Source organism: Impatiens glandulifera, chromosome 4 (genome assembly GCF_907164915.1).
Source record: "Impatiens glandulifera chromosome 4, dImpGla2.1, whole genome shotgun sequence".
Lineage (NCBI taxonomy): Eukaryota > Viridiplantae > Streptophyta > Magnoliopsida > Ericales > Balsaminaceae > Impatiens > Impatiens glandulifera.
The window spans coordinates 10,544,905-10,562,125 of record NC_061865.1 but is presented as its reverse complement, the minus strand read 5'-3'; the positions used below and the strand labels follow the sequence as shown (position 1 = coordinate 10,562,125).

The window sequence follows — 17,221 nt, the reverse complement described above, 5'->3', positions numbered from 1 at the left end:
ATTGAGGTCGGGTGGTGGGTGGTTTGTCGAGTATGAGGTTAGAATTAGTTGTTGGTTTGATGAGCATTTGAAAGTGTGAGGTCACAAGATAAAGATCGGATGGTGGGTGATTTATCGAGTGTGAGGTCGAAATTAGTTGTTGGTTTGACGAACATTTGAAAGTGTGAGGTCACGAGATGGAGGTTGGGTGGTGGGTGATTTGTCGAGTGTGAGGTCGGAATTATTGGTTGGTTTGACGAGCATTTGAAAGTGTGAGGTCACGAGATGGAGGTCAGGTGGTGGGTGGTTTTTTGAGTATGAGGTCGGAATTAGTGGTTGGTTTGGAGAGCATTTGAAAGTGTGAGGTCACGAGATGGAGGTCGGGTGGTGGGTGATTTGTCGTGTGTGAAGTCGGAATTAGTGGTTGATTTAACTATTATTTGAAAGTGTAAGGTCAAGTGAGTGGTTTGTCGTGTGTGAAGTCGGAATTAAGATTGGTGGTTAAGTTTGACGAGACATAAAAGATGTGTCATCAATTGAGGTCGACTAAGATTGGTGAGTGGTTTCCCGAGGGGATAAAAAAGACATATGAAAAAGTGTGAGTCACAAAATGATGGTCAATTAAGAGGTTAAGTGGGGTGTCGAGAGGATAAAATATATGTTAACATTAAGTTTAAGATTTAATTAATTTTTACAAACTAAACCAATTTTAAATTAATTAGATTTGAATAATATTAATTTTATCTAAAATATTTATAGATAAATAATATTTTAAATATATATTCTTATATGTGCAAATGCACGTGATTTATGCTAGTAATATATAATAATGCTTAAAATCAACGAGCACTATAATAATCCACGTCATAGGTATATAATCAACGTCATTATATATATTTTACTTTCCCCGGTTCCGTTGCTACCGTGGGTTTTACGCTCCTTCCTAGCTCTTATTCTCTTTTTCTTAATTAAATTTTGTTTTCCTTTGTTATTATTATATATATATATATATATATATATATTTTCTTACCATATATCATTTAAAAATTTATCTATATTAATATTAATTCAAGATATAAACATTTTTTTTTATAAATGCACATACCTTCTTAATTTTTATATGTATTATATATATATATATATATATATATATATATATATATATATATATATATATATATATATATATATATATATATGGTTATAAATGCACCTAACTTTATAATTTTATATTTACTTATTACCTATAAATATTAAATACAAAATATATATACATACATAAAATAATAAAATTATTTCAATAATCATAAGTGGTTTAACGGTTTAAGTGTTTAAGTGTTAACATTTCATGCTTAAGATCAGGGTTCAAATCTCAAAACATGAAAATTTATATTTTCATGAATGTATTCTTGACTATAATATATGGCAGCGCAACTTTTTAACAAATGATAAATATCTGAATGTGTGAGGTCGGAATTAGTGGTTGGTTTGACGAACATTTGAAAGTGTGAGGTCACAAGATTAAGGTCGGGTGGTGGATGGTTTGTCGAGTGTGAGGTTGGAATTAATAGTTGGTATGACGAGCATTTGAAAGTGTGAGGTCACGAGATGGGTGTTGGGTGGTTTGTCGAATGTGAGGTCAGAATTAGTGGTTGGTTTGGCAAACATTTGAAAATGTGAGGTTACAAGATGGAGGTCGGGTGGTGGATGGTTTGTCGAGTGTGAGGTTGGAATTAATAGTTGGTATGACGAGCATTTGAAAGTGTGAGGTCACGAGATGGGTGTTGGGTGGTTTGTCGAATGTGAGGTCAGAATTAGTGGTTGGTTTGGCAAACATTTGAAAATGTGAGGTTACAAGATGGAGGTCAGATGGTGGGTGGTTTGTCGAGTGTGAGGTTGGAATTAATAGTTGGTTTGACGAGCATTTTAAAAGTGCACGTACCTTCATAATTTTATATTTATTTGTTACCTTATATATATATTATATTATTTTCCATCATTAATTTTATATAAATACATTTTATCTTTTATCATACATATTTTTTCTCATCATATATATATATATATATAATATTTTTTTTATGATTGTAAATAATTTTTATGTTAATATAAATATTAAATAATTGATAATAAATATTAAATACAATATATATATATATACAAAAAATAATAAAATTATTTCAACAATCATAAGTGGTCTAGCAGTATAGGTGTTTACATTTCATGCTTAAGATCAGAGTTTAAATTCCAAAATATGCAAATTTATATTTTAAAAATGTATTATTGACTATAATATATGGTGGTGCAACTTTTAAACAAATTATAAGCATATGAAAGTGTGAGGTCGGAATTAGTTGTTGGTATGACGAACATTTGAAAGTGTGAGGTTACGAGATGGAGGTCGGTTGGTGGGTAGTTTGTCGAGTGTGAGGTCGGAATTAGTGGTTGGTATGACGGACATTTGAAAGTGTGAGGTCATGAGATGGAGGTTGAGTGGTGGGTGATTTGTCGAGTGTGAGGTCGGAATTAGTGGTTGGTATGATGAACATTTGAAAGTGTGAGGTCACGAGATGGAGGTCGAGTGGTGGGTGGTTTGTCGAGTGTGAGGCCGAAATTAATGGTTGGTTTGACGAGCATTTGAAAGCATGAGGTCACGAGATGGAGGTCGGGTGATGGGTAATTTGTCAAGTGTGAGGTCGGAATTAGTGGTTGGTATGACGAGCATTTGAAAGCGTGATATCATGAGATGGAGGTCGGGTGGTGGGTAATTTTTCAAGTGTGAGGTTTGAATTAATGGTTGGTTTGACGAGCATTTAAAAATGTGAGGTCACGAGATGAATGTCGGGTGGTGGTTAGTGGTTGGTTTGACGTTGGATAAGATTTGTGAGTAGTTTGTCGATGAATAGAGGCATATGAAAAAAATGTGAATTATAAGATTAGGGTTAGTGGGTGGTTTGCCGAAGGGATAAAGAGACATATGAAAAAGTGTGAGTCATAAAATGAGGGTTAGTGGTTGAGTTTGACGAGATATAAGTGGTGTGTCATCAATTAAGGTCGATTAAGATTGGTGGGTGGTTTATCGAGCAGATAAAAAATGTATATAAAAAGTGTGAATCATAAGATGAGGGTCAATTGAAATGTTAAGTGAGTGTCAAAGAGATAAAATATAAGTTAATATTAAGCTTAATATTAAAGTTAATTTTTACAAACTAAAACTAATTTTAAATTAATTATATTTGAACAATATTAATTTTATCTAAAATATTTATAAATAAATAATATTTTATATATATATTTGTATGTGATCAGGCTAGTTTAAGTAAAAGTTTTTTTTAATTGAGCTATGCATTTGATTTTCTACCTAGTTGTTTATGGTAAATTTGTTTATATTTATTTACATTTTTTTTAAAGTTTATTAAAATAAGAACACCCTAAATTAAAATAATAATATGAATTCATATTATACAATGGATTTGTAACTATTCTATATAGAGATAATTAAAAAAAACGTTAAAATGTCTTAAAATGAAATAGAAATAATGGTCCCAACATAATGTTAATAGAACAAAATAGTTACAAAGTCAAAATGAATTCTCATTTTTCGCATACATGTTCATATATCTTTAAGCATTTTTTGTGTGCCAATTTAAATCTGCAGGTAGTGAGTTTTTTTTATTCATTAGTTATATACATATTTTTGTAAACTATTTTTTTTTTTATAAAGTATTATGATTTTCCTATTTGATTTTACATTAAGAATAAATATGTTTATAATGATTTTAAACTCTCCATCCCATGATTTAATAAAATAAAACTTCAAGTCTATTATTATTTATAAGGTTTGATTCTTTTTAAGAAACATGACTTAGATATGGAGAAAGCTGATCATAACCTTGGGTTCGGTGAGCTTTGAGAAAGAGGGTCATTTTATTCAAGAATGAATAACTAGAAAAACCAAAATCTATTTATTATGGCTAATGTTCTAAAGAATATGTTTAGAGTCATTATATACCAAATATAGAAGAGAGAAATGCAAGAATTTTATAAGAAAAAAAAGGAAGAATTGAGCAAGTTTGGCTACATGGTATATATTTTAGTGAGGTAACGATGACTGCTCAATATAATGCACGTTATTTATATTGATTTATGTTTTATTCATTCTACATAACTTTGATTACTCTTATTTAACCGTTTGTTTAGTTGCGCATTTGTTGAGTCAATTATTTGTTTTGCCCAACTAAACTATATTAATCGTTCATTTTTTACTTTCTTAATGGAAAAATCTATTAAATTGCTTTAAAAGAAATTATGAAGTTTCTTTAACCTACTTGTCATTAATAAATAATGAAATTAGTATTAATGTACTAATAAAGTTGGAATTATAATTAAAAAAATCCAATATATTTGGTATCTTATAGAAAGAATGTTTATGTCCACTTAAATAATTCATGCTAAGAATTTACCAAATATACATGACTTCTTACTTGGATTATAATTCGAGTTTAAATATCTTTACGGGTTTGATTTTCACTTATGTGGTTCGAGTTTTCATAGCGATAAAAACAAAAAATGAGGCAATCAAATCTGGCTATAAGTAAGTTACAAGAAGACCCCTATTGTATAAAGATGTGTTATTAACGGCTCCTAAAAAGCTCATGAATCAATACCGATTCTCTTACATCACGAAACACGTATATAAAGGTATAAATGAGTGTTCATGGAGTCAGATAAACTATGTGTGAAATGAAATTAGAACATAGGTTCGGTGGAGAAATTAGCTTTATCTTTACGTGAAAAGAGAGTAGCTATCTTATAAGACCATAATTTAACTGTTTTTTTCTTCAGAGATTCCATTCGTCGTGCTTCTTTTCTCTCATTTGAGTGTATATGTTTTCTGCTTTTTCCACTTTTTCTCTGTCCTTCTTCTTCTTCTCTTTGGTTTTCCCCATTACCCAACTTCTGACTTTTACTTTATTGAAATGGGTTTTACTCTGTATTAAGAAACCATTCTTTCTCATTTCAGAAAACATCTCTGATCAGATTGGTTTCTGGGTTTTAGCCGGAAAAGGAAAAAAGGGTCATGGCCGGAGGTGGAGGAGGAGGAGGAGCTGCGCCGCCGCCGAAGCAGGAAGAGTTACAACCACACCCAGTAAAGGAACAACTTCCTAATGTTTCTTATTGCATTACCAGTCCACCTCCTTGGCGTGAGTTCTATTATGAGTTCTATTATGATTAGATTAAGGATCTTTATAATGTTCTTTTGTTTGATTAATGTAGCTGAGGCCATTCTTCTTGGTTTTCAACATTACCTAGTGATGCTTGGGACAACAGTTCTGATTCCATCTTCTATTGTTCCTCAAATGGGAGGGGGGAATGTAAGGTTTTCAGTTCTCAAAACTTAGGAATTCAATGTAAAACATAATGTTTTTTTTTTTTTTTTGTATTCATTTTAAAGGCAGAGAAGGCAAAAGTGATTCAAACACTATTGTTTGTGTCTGGGATCAACACATTTACTCAGACATTGTTTGGGACAAGATTACCAGCTGTGGTTGGAGGATCCTACACTTTCATTCCAACAACTTTGTCTATTATTTTGGCTGGAAGATACAATGATGTCTTAGATCCTCAAGAGGTAATGAGCCAATGTGACTAATGACTTAAAAAAAACATAGTTATTGATCTATTTTTGATGTCATTTACAGAAATTTAAGAAGATAATGAGGGGTATTCAAGGAGCACTTATAGTTGCTTCTACTCTTCAGATTGTTCTTGGATTTAGCGGTCTTTGGAGAAACCTCACAAGGTTAAACCAAATCAAATTGAATCGAATTTGAAATGAGGGTTGATTAATGAAATCATGATTAGCTAATATGATTGTTTTTCTTAATGATTTCAGATTCTTGAGTCCTCTTTCTTTGGTTCCTTTGGTTTCTTTGACTGGCTTTGGGCTATATGAATTTGGTTTTCCTCTAGTATGTGTTCTTTCTTGTTTCATTAATCAAGATTTGAAGTTCATAGTATTACACAAATACCCATTATGAATTAATTGATTTTTTTAATTGTTTAGCTGACTAAGTGTGTGGAAATTGGACTTCCTCAGCTCATCATTCTAGTCATTTTTGCTCAGGTGATTGATTGATTGATTGATGTTATAGATTTGTTTTGTTTTCAAACATGAATGATTCTTGATCTTTTGTTGTTTTGTTTCAGTATCTTCCGCATTTAATGAAAGGGGAAAGACAGATATTCAATCGGTTTGCTGTTATATTCTCTGTTGTTATTGTTTGGATTTACGCTCATTTACTCACAGTTGGCGGTGCTTATAAGAACAAACCAATGAAGACTCAGTCAAGCTGTCGAACTGATCGCGCTGGAATTATTGGTGGTGCTTCATGGTAATTTAGTGGTTCTTGGTTCATTTAAATTGAATTGAATTGAAGAAAAATGATTGAGTTTTGTTGTTATTATTAATTTCAGGATAAGTATTCCATATCCATTTCAATTTGGACCTCCAACATTCGACGCTGGCGAATCATTTGCAATGATGGCTGCTTCATTTGTTGCTCTAGTAGAGGTTTTTGCTATATATTATGCAAATGAGTCAATGTGTTAGTTTTTTCTTTAACTATGTTTTGCAATTTTGAACAGTCTACGGGTGTTTACATTGCTGCATCGCGTTATGCAAGTGCGACGCCAATTCCTCCTTCTGTTCTTAGTCGAGGTGTTGGTTGGCAGGTATAATATAATCTAGCTTTGATTAAAACAGAAATTTTTATTCTTGTTTAATTGTGTGTTTTTTTTTTATTGAAGGGGGTGGGAATACTATTTTCTGGGGTATTTGGAACAGGAAATGGTTCATCTATATCTGTGTAAGTTTCTGGTTTAAAAAATCTACTAAAATTATCGGTTAGTCGCCATTTTGGAAACCTTTGTTCTTTTTTTTTTCCTTAGGGAAAACGTCGGTTTGCTTGCATTGACTCGTGTTGGTAGCAGACGGGTGGTGCAGATTTCTGCCGGTTTCATGCTTTTCTTTTCCATTCTCGGTTAGTCAGATTCACCCAAAACTAGTATTCTATATTATTGTTGTTATTAATTATTTTAACTTTAAACATTCTTCATTTGAAAATTCAGGGAAATTTGGAGCAATATTTGCATCAATACCTGCTCCAATAATTGCAGCTTTATACTGTCTTTTCTTCGCATATGTAGGTAAGCCTCTCATTGTTCATAAGCTCATGAGATTATTTCAATTTATTTTTGTACAAAAAAGTTCAAAATAACTGTTTTTTTTTGGTATGCAAATGTGGACAGGTTCAGGAGGTCTCAGTTATCTACAATTCTGCAATTTGAACAGTTTTAGAACAAAGTTCATATTGGGATTCTCGTTTTTCATGGGCTTATCAATTCCGCAATATTTCAACGAGTATACAGCCATAAATGGATATGGACCTGTCCACACGAAATCGAGATGGGTATTTCTTCATCCAACCAACCGTTTCATCATTCTATAGACTTAACCATTTCATACCACAAACTATAATTTGTTTTTTTGTGTGTTGTTGTTATTGAGCAGTTTAATGACATGGTGAATGTGACATTTTCTTCGGAACCATTTGTGGCGGGAATGTTGGCATTGTTCTTGGACAGTACAATGAAAGGAAAAGATACCGCAACCAAAAAGGACAGAGGAATGCAATGGTGGGAAAGGTTTAGATCGTTTAAAACAGACACGAGGAGCGAGGAGTTCTATTCGCTGCCATTTAACCTTAACAAGTTCTTCCCACCTGTCTGAAAACATAGAATTATTTGTTCTTATTAAGATCTTTCCAATTGGGTTGTTCTTGAATTTAGAAAGCTTTGTCTTTTGGAACAAACAACAAACAGTGTAGAAGAGGCTCTTTTTTTATATTTTTGGAACTACAATCCAAGAATTTGGCTTTTTAGTTGAGTGACTCTTTTCTCCAATTTATTTGTTTTTTCTAAAAAACAAAAGTAGGGAGAATATATATGATATGCATATCTTTATATTTAATTAATTGTATTAAAGTGACAAAAAGTTAAATTATTATTATTCTCTTATCTGTAAAGTGGGTAAGAATCTTGTTTTGATATATGTATTATAGTAGTAATAAAGCAAAAAGATAGGTTAACTTGTAGATCAAGATCAAATAGTATTCCCAACTTGGATGACATGGAACCAAACCAACAATAAAGAATCAAAACAACTTTCAAATATATATATATATATATATATATATATATATATATATATATATATATATATATATATATATATATATATATTAGTGTGATAGACAAAAAAAAAAAATAAAGCAAATTATTGAATATATTTTCATTTTCCAAAACTAATGATAAAATGGGTTAGTTTATGAAAGTTTACATAAGTTTGTGCCTTATATCTCCACATTTTTTTAAGCATTACTTATTCATGTATCTTCAAATTAATATTTATTTTAGATGTTTTATAAGTATATAGTTTATAAGTATTTCTATAGTAACTTGTGATTCTTCATGTTACTATTGAATTTGTATTTTATATTTTTTACTTTAGAAACATAAGCTACAATATCATAATACAATCTAGTATTTAATGGGCCATTGAGGCCCACTTTTCTTCGACTAATAATTCCAGATTTATGATACAAACTAAAACCCAATAAATGAGGCTACCTTTGTTCCTTTAACACACTAATTCAGGAGGAAATATTTTCAAAATTTAAAATTTTTCAAGTTGAAAATATTCCTTATCTATTAATTTTTTAAATTTAATTCAATATTTATTTATCTAATTATTAATAAGAAGACAGTAATAAATATTTTTATTCACTTGTTTTATTTAAAATTTTATTATTATTATAAGTTCACCCCCAAATTATTTTCAAGTTCACCACAACTCAAATTCATTCTTCTGCACAAAGACTAATCATATAAATTGACAACATTTATTATGTGTTATTCGGGTCTAATATTACTTATTATTATACATTTATTTGAAAAAAAATAATATTAAAAAATTAATTAACCAATTCATTTAAGTTTTTTTATATTTATAATGATTTTGATTAGTTAATTATCAAATAATAATTGATATTTATCGAATAACATATTAATAGATAATAAATAAATAATAAATAATTATAATAGATAATTGAACAAATATAAAAAAATATGTTAAATTAATATATATATATATATATATAAATAATTTTAAAAAATATAAGTAATAATTAAAAAATGTTTTTTAAAGTATATATTGTCTTGTTTTTCTAAAATAATAAATTATTATAATAAATAATTGAAATAATGTTAAAAAATATTTAAAATTAATATAGTAATTAAATAAAAAATATGTACTAATAATAATTTGTTTTTTACATTAATAAATTATTTTAATAGATAATTAAACAAATATTAAAAAGATTTAAAATGAATACATATATAAATAATTAAATAAAAAATTATATGGTAATAAAAAAAATTATTCTTTGATCATAAATTATATTTTATAATAATAAATAAATCTTAAATATATTTTTTAATAATTTAAAATTTAACCTATTTAGTTAAATATAGTTTTAATTTTTTTCATTTAAATGTATTTTTTAATTTGTTTTATATTTTTTTTTCTTTAAATTATTTTTAACAAACATTTTTAATATATTTTGTTTATTTCAGTATTTATAATTAATATATATATATATATATATATATAATTATTATTTTTGTGTCTCAATTTATTTTTTTTATAATAATAAATAAGTTTATATTACATTTCTAAATTATTTTACAACTTAACCTGATTAATTAAATATATTTTTAAATTTAATACAATTTCGCTTTTGGTATGATTTTAAGCATTTACCCAATTCGTGGACAAACCTTGCAGTTTTTAAAAATGCATTTTTAAACATTCGATTGCACTTTTTGGTATGATCTTAAGCCTTGAATCATTTTTTCCTGTGAACACGAATCATTGAGTTTTATCATCAAAATTTGTATTACTTAAGCTGACATTTCCTCCATAGACGAACCATTCTATTACACCTTTGACATGATCTTATAGCATAATTTATGCTACGTGGACGAACCTTTAAATTTTCTCACAACATTATCTCATTAGGTTAGATTTTGTAACTAATATATTATTTTATTTTTTGTCTCATCAAAATTTATTTTTTTATTTTTTTCTAATATATATATATATATATATATATTATTCTAATTAAAAATATTTTTTATAATTATTTTTTAAATAATTATATAATATTATATATTTTATCATATTTTTGTTGACTAAAAATTATAAAACTGTAAAAAAATGTTAAATCACCATATATATATATATATATATATATATATATATATATATATATATATATATATATATATATATATATATATATATATATATATATTAATTACCTTCTATGGACACAAATTAATCATTGAGTTTTATCACCAGTATTTGCGTTACTCAAGCTAGCTGACAATTCTTTCATGGACGAACCATTCGCTCACCCTCCATGAACAAACCCATAAGTTATCTCACTAAAATTTGTTTACTTAAGGCGACGATCTCACTTATCCACCACTATTATATGTCACACTTCAAGTCAAATTCAGACTCACATTTAATAATTACTTTATTGTTTTTAAATATGAAACGTGAATATTTTAATCGTCAGACAAGGTAAGACGTTTGAAATAATTTTATAATTTTGTGTATGTATATATATATTTTGTAAGTTAAATTTTGTAACTGTATTTTTTTTTCTATCTCATCATAATTTATCTTTTCATTTCCTTTTCTAATATATATATATATATTATTCTAATTAAAAATATTTCTCTAATTAAATTTTTAATATTCAATAACTATATAATGTTACATATTTATATATATATATATATATATATATATATATATATATATATATATATATCATATTTTTCTTAAAAAAAATACAATTTTGGTTTTTTATTAATTTATACTCTTATATATTTTTTCTCTCATCATATATATATACATTCGATTACAATTTTCGGCATCATCTTAGGCCCTAACTCACTCTTTGTGGACACAAATCATTGAGTTTTATTACAAATGTTTGCATTACTCAAGTCGACATCCTCTTCATGGATGAAGCATTACACATTTCGACATGATCATAGGCCCTAACTCATCCTCCGTAGACGAACCATTAAAATTTCTCACCAGTGTTTATGTTACTTAATCAAACATTTCTTCGTGGACGAACCCTGATCTTAAATATGTAACATGACTATTTTAACTGCTATACCAAGTAAAACGTTTGAAATAATTTTGTATATGTATATATATTTTGTAAGTTAGATTTTATAACCAATGTAAATATTTATTTGGTATTTATTTTTTAAAATATCTAATAAATATTTATTATTTTAATATATTTCGATTAAAATTTTATTTTTTAATTTAATTAATTTTGAGGTTGACTATATATATAAACGACGAATTTTTATTGCTGATTTTTAATATTTTTGTTACTTATTTGTCTTTCATTTCAAAGCATAACTTGTATTATTAATTATTAATATATATATATATATATAAATATATATAAATATATATATATATATAAATATATATATATATATATAAATATATATATATATAAATATATATATATATATATATGATATTTGTGTATTTATTATTTTAAATATATTTTAATTAAAATTTATTAATTCTTAAGGTTCATTTTATATATATATATATATATATATATATATATATATATATATATATATATATATATATATATATTATATTAAAATAAAATAATAGGTATTTATTATATATTTTAAAAAATATAAATATATATTTAAATAATTAATAATATAAAAAAATAAATATCTATAACTTATATTTGTTAAGTTTTAGTTTAATTAATTAAGAAAAAAAATATAACTTTTTTATATTAATTTTTTTTTTTTTTTTCATTTTTTATATTTACTGAATCGACTTATTATCTCTCGACGAACTAAATATAAATTTCAATGTTATTGGCCTCTTATTCATCGGTAAACCAATTACCAATCACAATCGACATCTCATCTAGTAACCTCACACTTTCACACTTATATTCCTCTTATACTGTCAAATCAACTATCAATCTCAATCGGTCTCTAATTTCGTAATTTTACAATTCATTGTTACCGACATTTTTATCCCTTAACAAATCAACCACTAATCCTAATGTTACCGGTCTCTTATTCCTCGATAAACCAATCACGAATCCAAATCACATTTTTAATTTTATTTTTAACAATTTTAAGTTTATGGGCGAATCAATCACGATCCAACCTAAGTATTTATTTACTCTCATATATATATATATCAAATTAACCACAATTTTCGACTCAACAAACCAAACAAATTCAAATTAAACATTATTATATATATTAGTTAGTTAAAAATTGAACTTATATTGTTAAGAATGTCCAATGTTTATCAAATTTGATGTTAAATTTAAAATATAAAGTTTTATTAGCTTAATTGGTTAAATGGTTATACTTATTTTGTAAGGTTATAAATTCGAAATATACATATAACATTTTTAATTTTATTTTTAACCGTTTCAAATTTATAGACGGGATAAATCACGATCTGACCCAAGTATCCATTTACTCTTACAAATATATCCAAATTAACTACAAATCTCGACGCGACAAATCAAACAAATTCAAATTAAGCATTATTATATGAGTTGTACTTATTTTATTAGTTTGCAAGTTCGAAACATATCTATAACATTTTTAACTGTTTCAAGTTTATGAACACCTAAGTATCAATTTATTCTCACATATATCTAAATTAATCACCGCATCTCGACCCGGCAAACCAAATAAATTCAAATTAAGCATTATTAATTATTATATATATATATATATAAAAGTTATTTAAATAACTAAAGCTAAAAAATCCATAATCATTATTATTTTATTTTTTTGAATTAGAAATAAAAACATTATTATTTATATGTTATATTGGAAGATTATTTTATGCTTTACAAAATATATGTGACAAGATTTTAGGGCACAAAACTTACAAAATTGTGAACAAATAAAAAATTATAAAATGAGATCTAAGAGAAAAAAATATATATATATATATATATATATATATATATATATATATATATATATATATATATATATATATATATATATATATATATATATAATAAAAGTTGATGTGAAATAAGTTATTTATTGAGTCACCCTCAATTAAAATTGTATGATTCTTATAATTTTTTATTCAGAATTCTTTTTTTTAATTATTCAAATAATTTAATATTTAGATTAATAATAGTTTATTTTGATTTTATAAATGTTAAATTATTTTACTTACTAATTAATAAATTAAATTGATAATTTAATTTTATAAATTTTATTTACTGATTTGTTATATGTAGCTCTAGGTTGAATTTATAATAATTAATTCTTTATAAAAAAATAATAAATTATTTATTTAAAATGTTAGGTATTTTAATTATTTTTTAACATTTTATAACATTACGCTATCATATCACTTTATTTTAATTACCAAATTACTTAATTTATCAAAAAAAAAAATATCAAAATACTCTCAATTTGATTTTATTAAATTTTAAATATGAAAACTTTTCATAATTTATCCAAACAAATCTTAATAACCTAGCTATTTTTTATTATACAATTTTTTAAACTCATAAATATTTTAAAAGAATCCAAGATCAAACTAACCTTAGGTTATTTGGTCAAAATAAAGATATTGTTAAGATCTTGTTTTTTATTTATTGATAATTTGATGAAATGAACGATGAATGATGTGATGTATTTATTTGGATAAATATTGTATTAATACACTTAACTCGTGGTTATCTATACACAATTGAAAGACGTTAATTTTAGCAATTTGGATATAAATAATTTTAAAAAATGTTAATAAAAATCTTGATGATAACCAAGATAATAGTATTATTATTAAACTACTAATTGATAAATCAAAATTGTTTTTAAAATATTTAAGAATATTTATCCATAATTTGTAAATAATGTGTTTACAACTTTATTAATCTTCTTTTTGACTCAATTGTTATTTAATGCTCAGATTTGGATCGTTTGTAAATAAGATTCGGATATTCAATTTTGTCATACTCGAACTATCATGAGATTTTTATTTTGTTTTTGTACTCTAATGTAATTTTTTTTTTTCTTAACTAATTTATCATATTTTTAAAAAATATCAATTCCCTCTTTTTTTAACCATTCTAACAAATTACATATTTTTTAATCTATTCAAAAATTTAAAAAATGTATAACTCAAACAAATATTAATTTAAAACACAAATATGTTTAAATTGATATATCCTAACGAATGTTATGTCAATCTAATGTTCTAAAAAAAACAAATATCAAATCTCTCCTCATATCACATTAGAATGTGTAGGTCACGAAAAAAATACTCTATTTAAAATAAATAGGTCAAAAATATTTTTAAATAATATTTTATCTATAAACGTGACAAATTAATTAAAAAAAAGAGAATAATATTAATACGTTAGAATAAAAAAACATTTATACTAATAAACGTTTTCTCTAATTAAAAAACCTTATTAAAATTAAGATAATTTGTTTCTCAAAATTTTACCCTCATATAATAAAAACCTCATAAATTCGAGAAATCAGATAACCGATTGAGTGTATATTTTGTTCTTGAAATTCACATATTTTGTACGAGTTAATTTTTTTATTTTTATTTTTAATGAGAGAGAGAGAGTCCGGCGTACAAGATACGGCGGCTAAGGGTGGCAGTTCGGCTACTGATTTCAATGTGAGACCGCCAGCTTACACCTTTGACTATATAAAACTACTATTTAAAATTAAATAAAAAAACAAAATTTGATAAACTTTTATTTCAATTTGATAACATATTAAAATATAATTTATTAAGGTAGTTTCTACCGTTAAAAAAAATGCTTAATTTAAGAAAATATTTGAAGAAATATAATAGGGATAAATTTAGAATTTAATTTTTACAAATTAAATAATTATATAATTTTGTGTATGATTTATCAATTTAAAATATATTTGTATTTTAAATTAAGTATTTTTTTTAGATATAAACTTTTTAATATTTTAAATGAGGTTTAAATGTCTTAACAATTTATGTTGTGTGAAAATATTTAGAAAAAAGTTGAAAAGAAAATAATAAAGTTTATTTTTTTTTTTCAGATGTGAAAAAAAAAATCTTAAATTAAGAAACATACATTCATTTATGACTAAACAAGAAAACATATGTTAGATTAATAAATATACATTCATTTATGAAATTCTCAAATTTATATATATATATATAATGATGCTTAATTTTTAAAGTGTCCGGATTGTCGGGTTGAGAGCTGTGGTTAATTTGGATACTTGGGTCGGATTGTGGGTTTACCCGTTTTTAAATTTAAAACGGTTAAAAATAAAATTAAAAATGCTAGAGATATGTTTCGAACTTGCAACCTAACAAAACAAGTACAACTCTTTAACCAACTAGGGTACAAAGACTTTATATATTAAATTCAAACACCAAATTTGATAAATGTGGGACGTTTTAATATTAATATAAGTTCAATTTTTTAACTAACTAATATATAATAATGTTGAGTAAATGGATACTTGGGTCGGATTATGTGTTGACCCACCCATAAATTTAAAACGGTTAAAAATAAAATTAAAAATGTTATCCGTAATTTTTTTCACGGTTTTTTATATTATTACTCGTGCAAATGCACGGGCTAAATGCTAGTATTTCATTTATGAAATTCTCAAATTGATAAAATTATGATAGTATTTCTTTAAAATTTTATTTTTTTAAGAATGCATGATGAAAACTCAAATTAATGACATTGAGTTCATGTGTTTTATTATTGAGCTACTAATAGTTTCCATCTTAAAAAATTTTAAAATCAAATTAGTTATATTAGATAATCAAGAGTTTTTATTTATGATTAATAACTTATAACCATACCAAAATGAAACGATTAATAAACTAAAATTAATAGTTTGAAATTTTTCTGAAATGTTTATAAATATTTTGTATTACTTTTTAATCAATTATAATTTTTAATCAAATTTTGACATTTATATTATCTGATTTATTTATATAAACTTAATTATAAAAAAAATGAGATGAAAAGTGTACCAAAAAGTCCAAATGATATTAATATATATTATAAACCGCCCAACATTTAGGGCTTAGGGCTTGTTTGATGAATTCAAATCAACAATATTATATGAACAATCATTTATTCATCCCATAATTCATCATCAATTAAAATAAAATCATTTTAAAATATTTTAATCATTTGCCCACCCCAATAATTCAATAAAAACCATTTTTTTTCTTCAAAGTTTCAAATTGTTTAAAAATAATCCTAGAATTACGCAAACTAAAACACATATATTATATTTTATTTTATTTTCCAATTATTCAATAACTTAATTTGTTAATTAAAATATTAATATATATAAATATATTATATAATATTTAAAACATTATAATAATTTAACCAAATAATAACCTACATTTTCATTAAATATTTTATTTAAAAACAAAACTCAATAAAAAAAAATCTAAATAACCCAATATCAAACAGCAGCCATTAAATACAGATGTTGAGTGGTCATGTTTGAACAAGTGATAGCTAATCTCAATAGTCCATTTTAATTTATTTATTTAACATATATATACTCTTTTACCACCTCATTCTATATTTTGTTTATTATGAGAAATTAATTAATAAATAATAAAATATAAAATCTATAAAATTAAAATAATTAAATGATTATATAAATATTTTATAAAAATAAAACTCCCAATAAAAAATATCCGAGTAACATTCATTTTGTTAAAGATTCATAAATAAAAAAAAATTATTTGAGTTCATTAACGATGAGTGTTGAAGTAGCTAAAGCAATAAAACGGTATCGGAAGAATCTTTATCAAATATTCTGAGCAAAGATTCATAAGTAGCGGCATCTAGCCTCGAATTCCTATTTTCAAAGGAAGGAAGCTTTCCACCAGCACCCGGTACGGGAGAAGATAAAGAATCGGATGGATGAAGAAGCTGCTGGTACTATTGCTTCTTGTGATGCAACAGAACAATTAGGATCTCAAGACGCACAATTAGGATCTCAAGACGCAGCA

General features: G+C 25.3%; 1 protein-coding gene across 1 annotated transcript; it reads left to right on the top strand.

Moving 5' to 3' along the window:
* The first annotated feature begins 4,722 nt into the window (after nt 1–4,722).
* Nucleotides 4,723–7,923, top strand: LOC124933940 (nucleobase-ascorbate transporter 7-like). Its single transcript, XM_047474388.1, has 15 exons — nt 4,723–4,862; nt 5,003–5,183; nt 5,257–5,354; nt 5,435–5,611; nt 5,682–5,782; nt 5,876–5,951; nt 6,047–6,106; nt 6,190–6,374; nt 6,457–6,553; nt 6,628–6,714; nt 6,790–6,848; nt 6,931–7,022; nt 7,111–7,188; nt 7,291–7,451; nt 7,553–7,923. The coding sequence occupies exons 2-15, from the start codon at nt 5,060–5,062 to the stop codon at nt 7,769–7,771; spliced, it is 1,614 nt and encodes a 537-aa protein (XP_047330344.1). The 5' UTR covers nt 4,723–4,862; nt 5,003–5,059; the 3' UTR covers nt 7,772–7,923.
* Nucleotides 7,924–17,221: the final 9,298 nt, after the last annotated feature.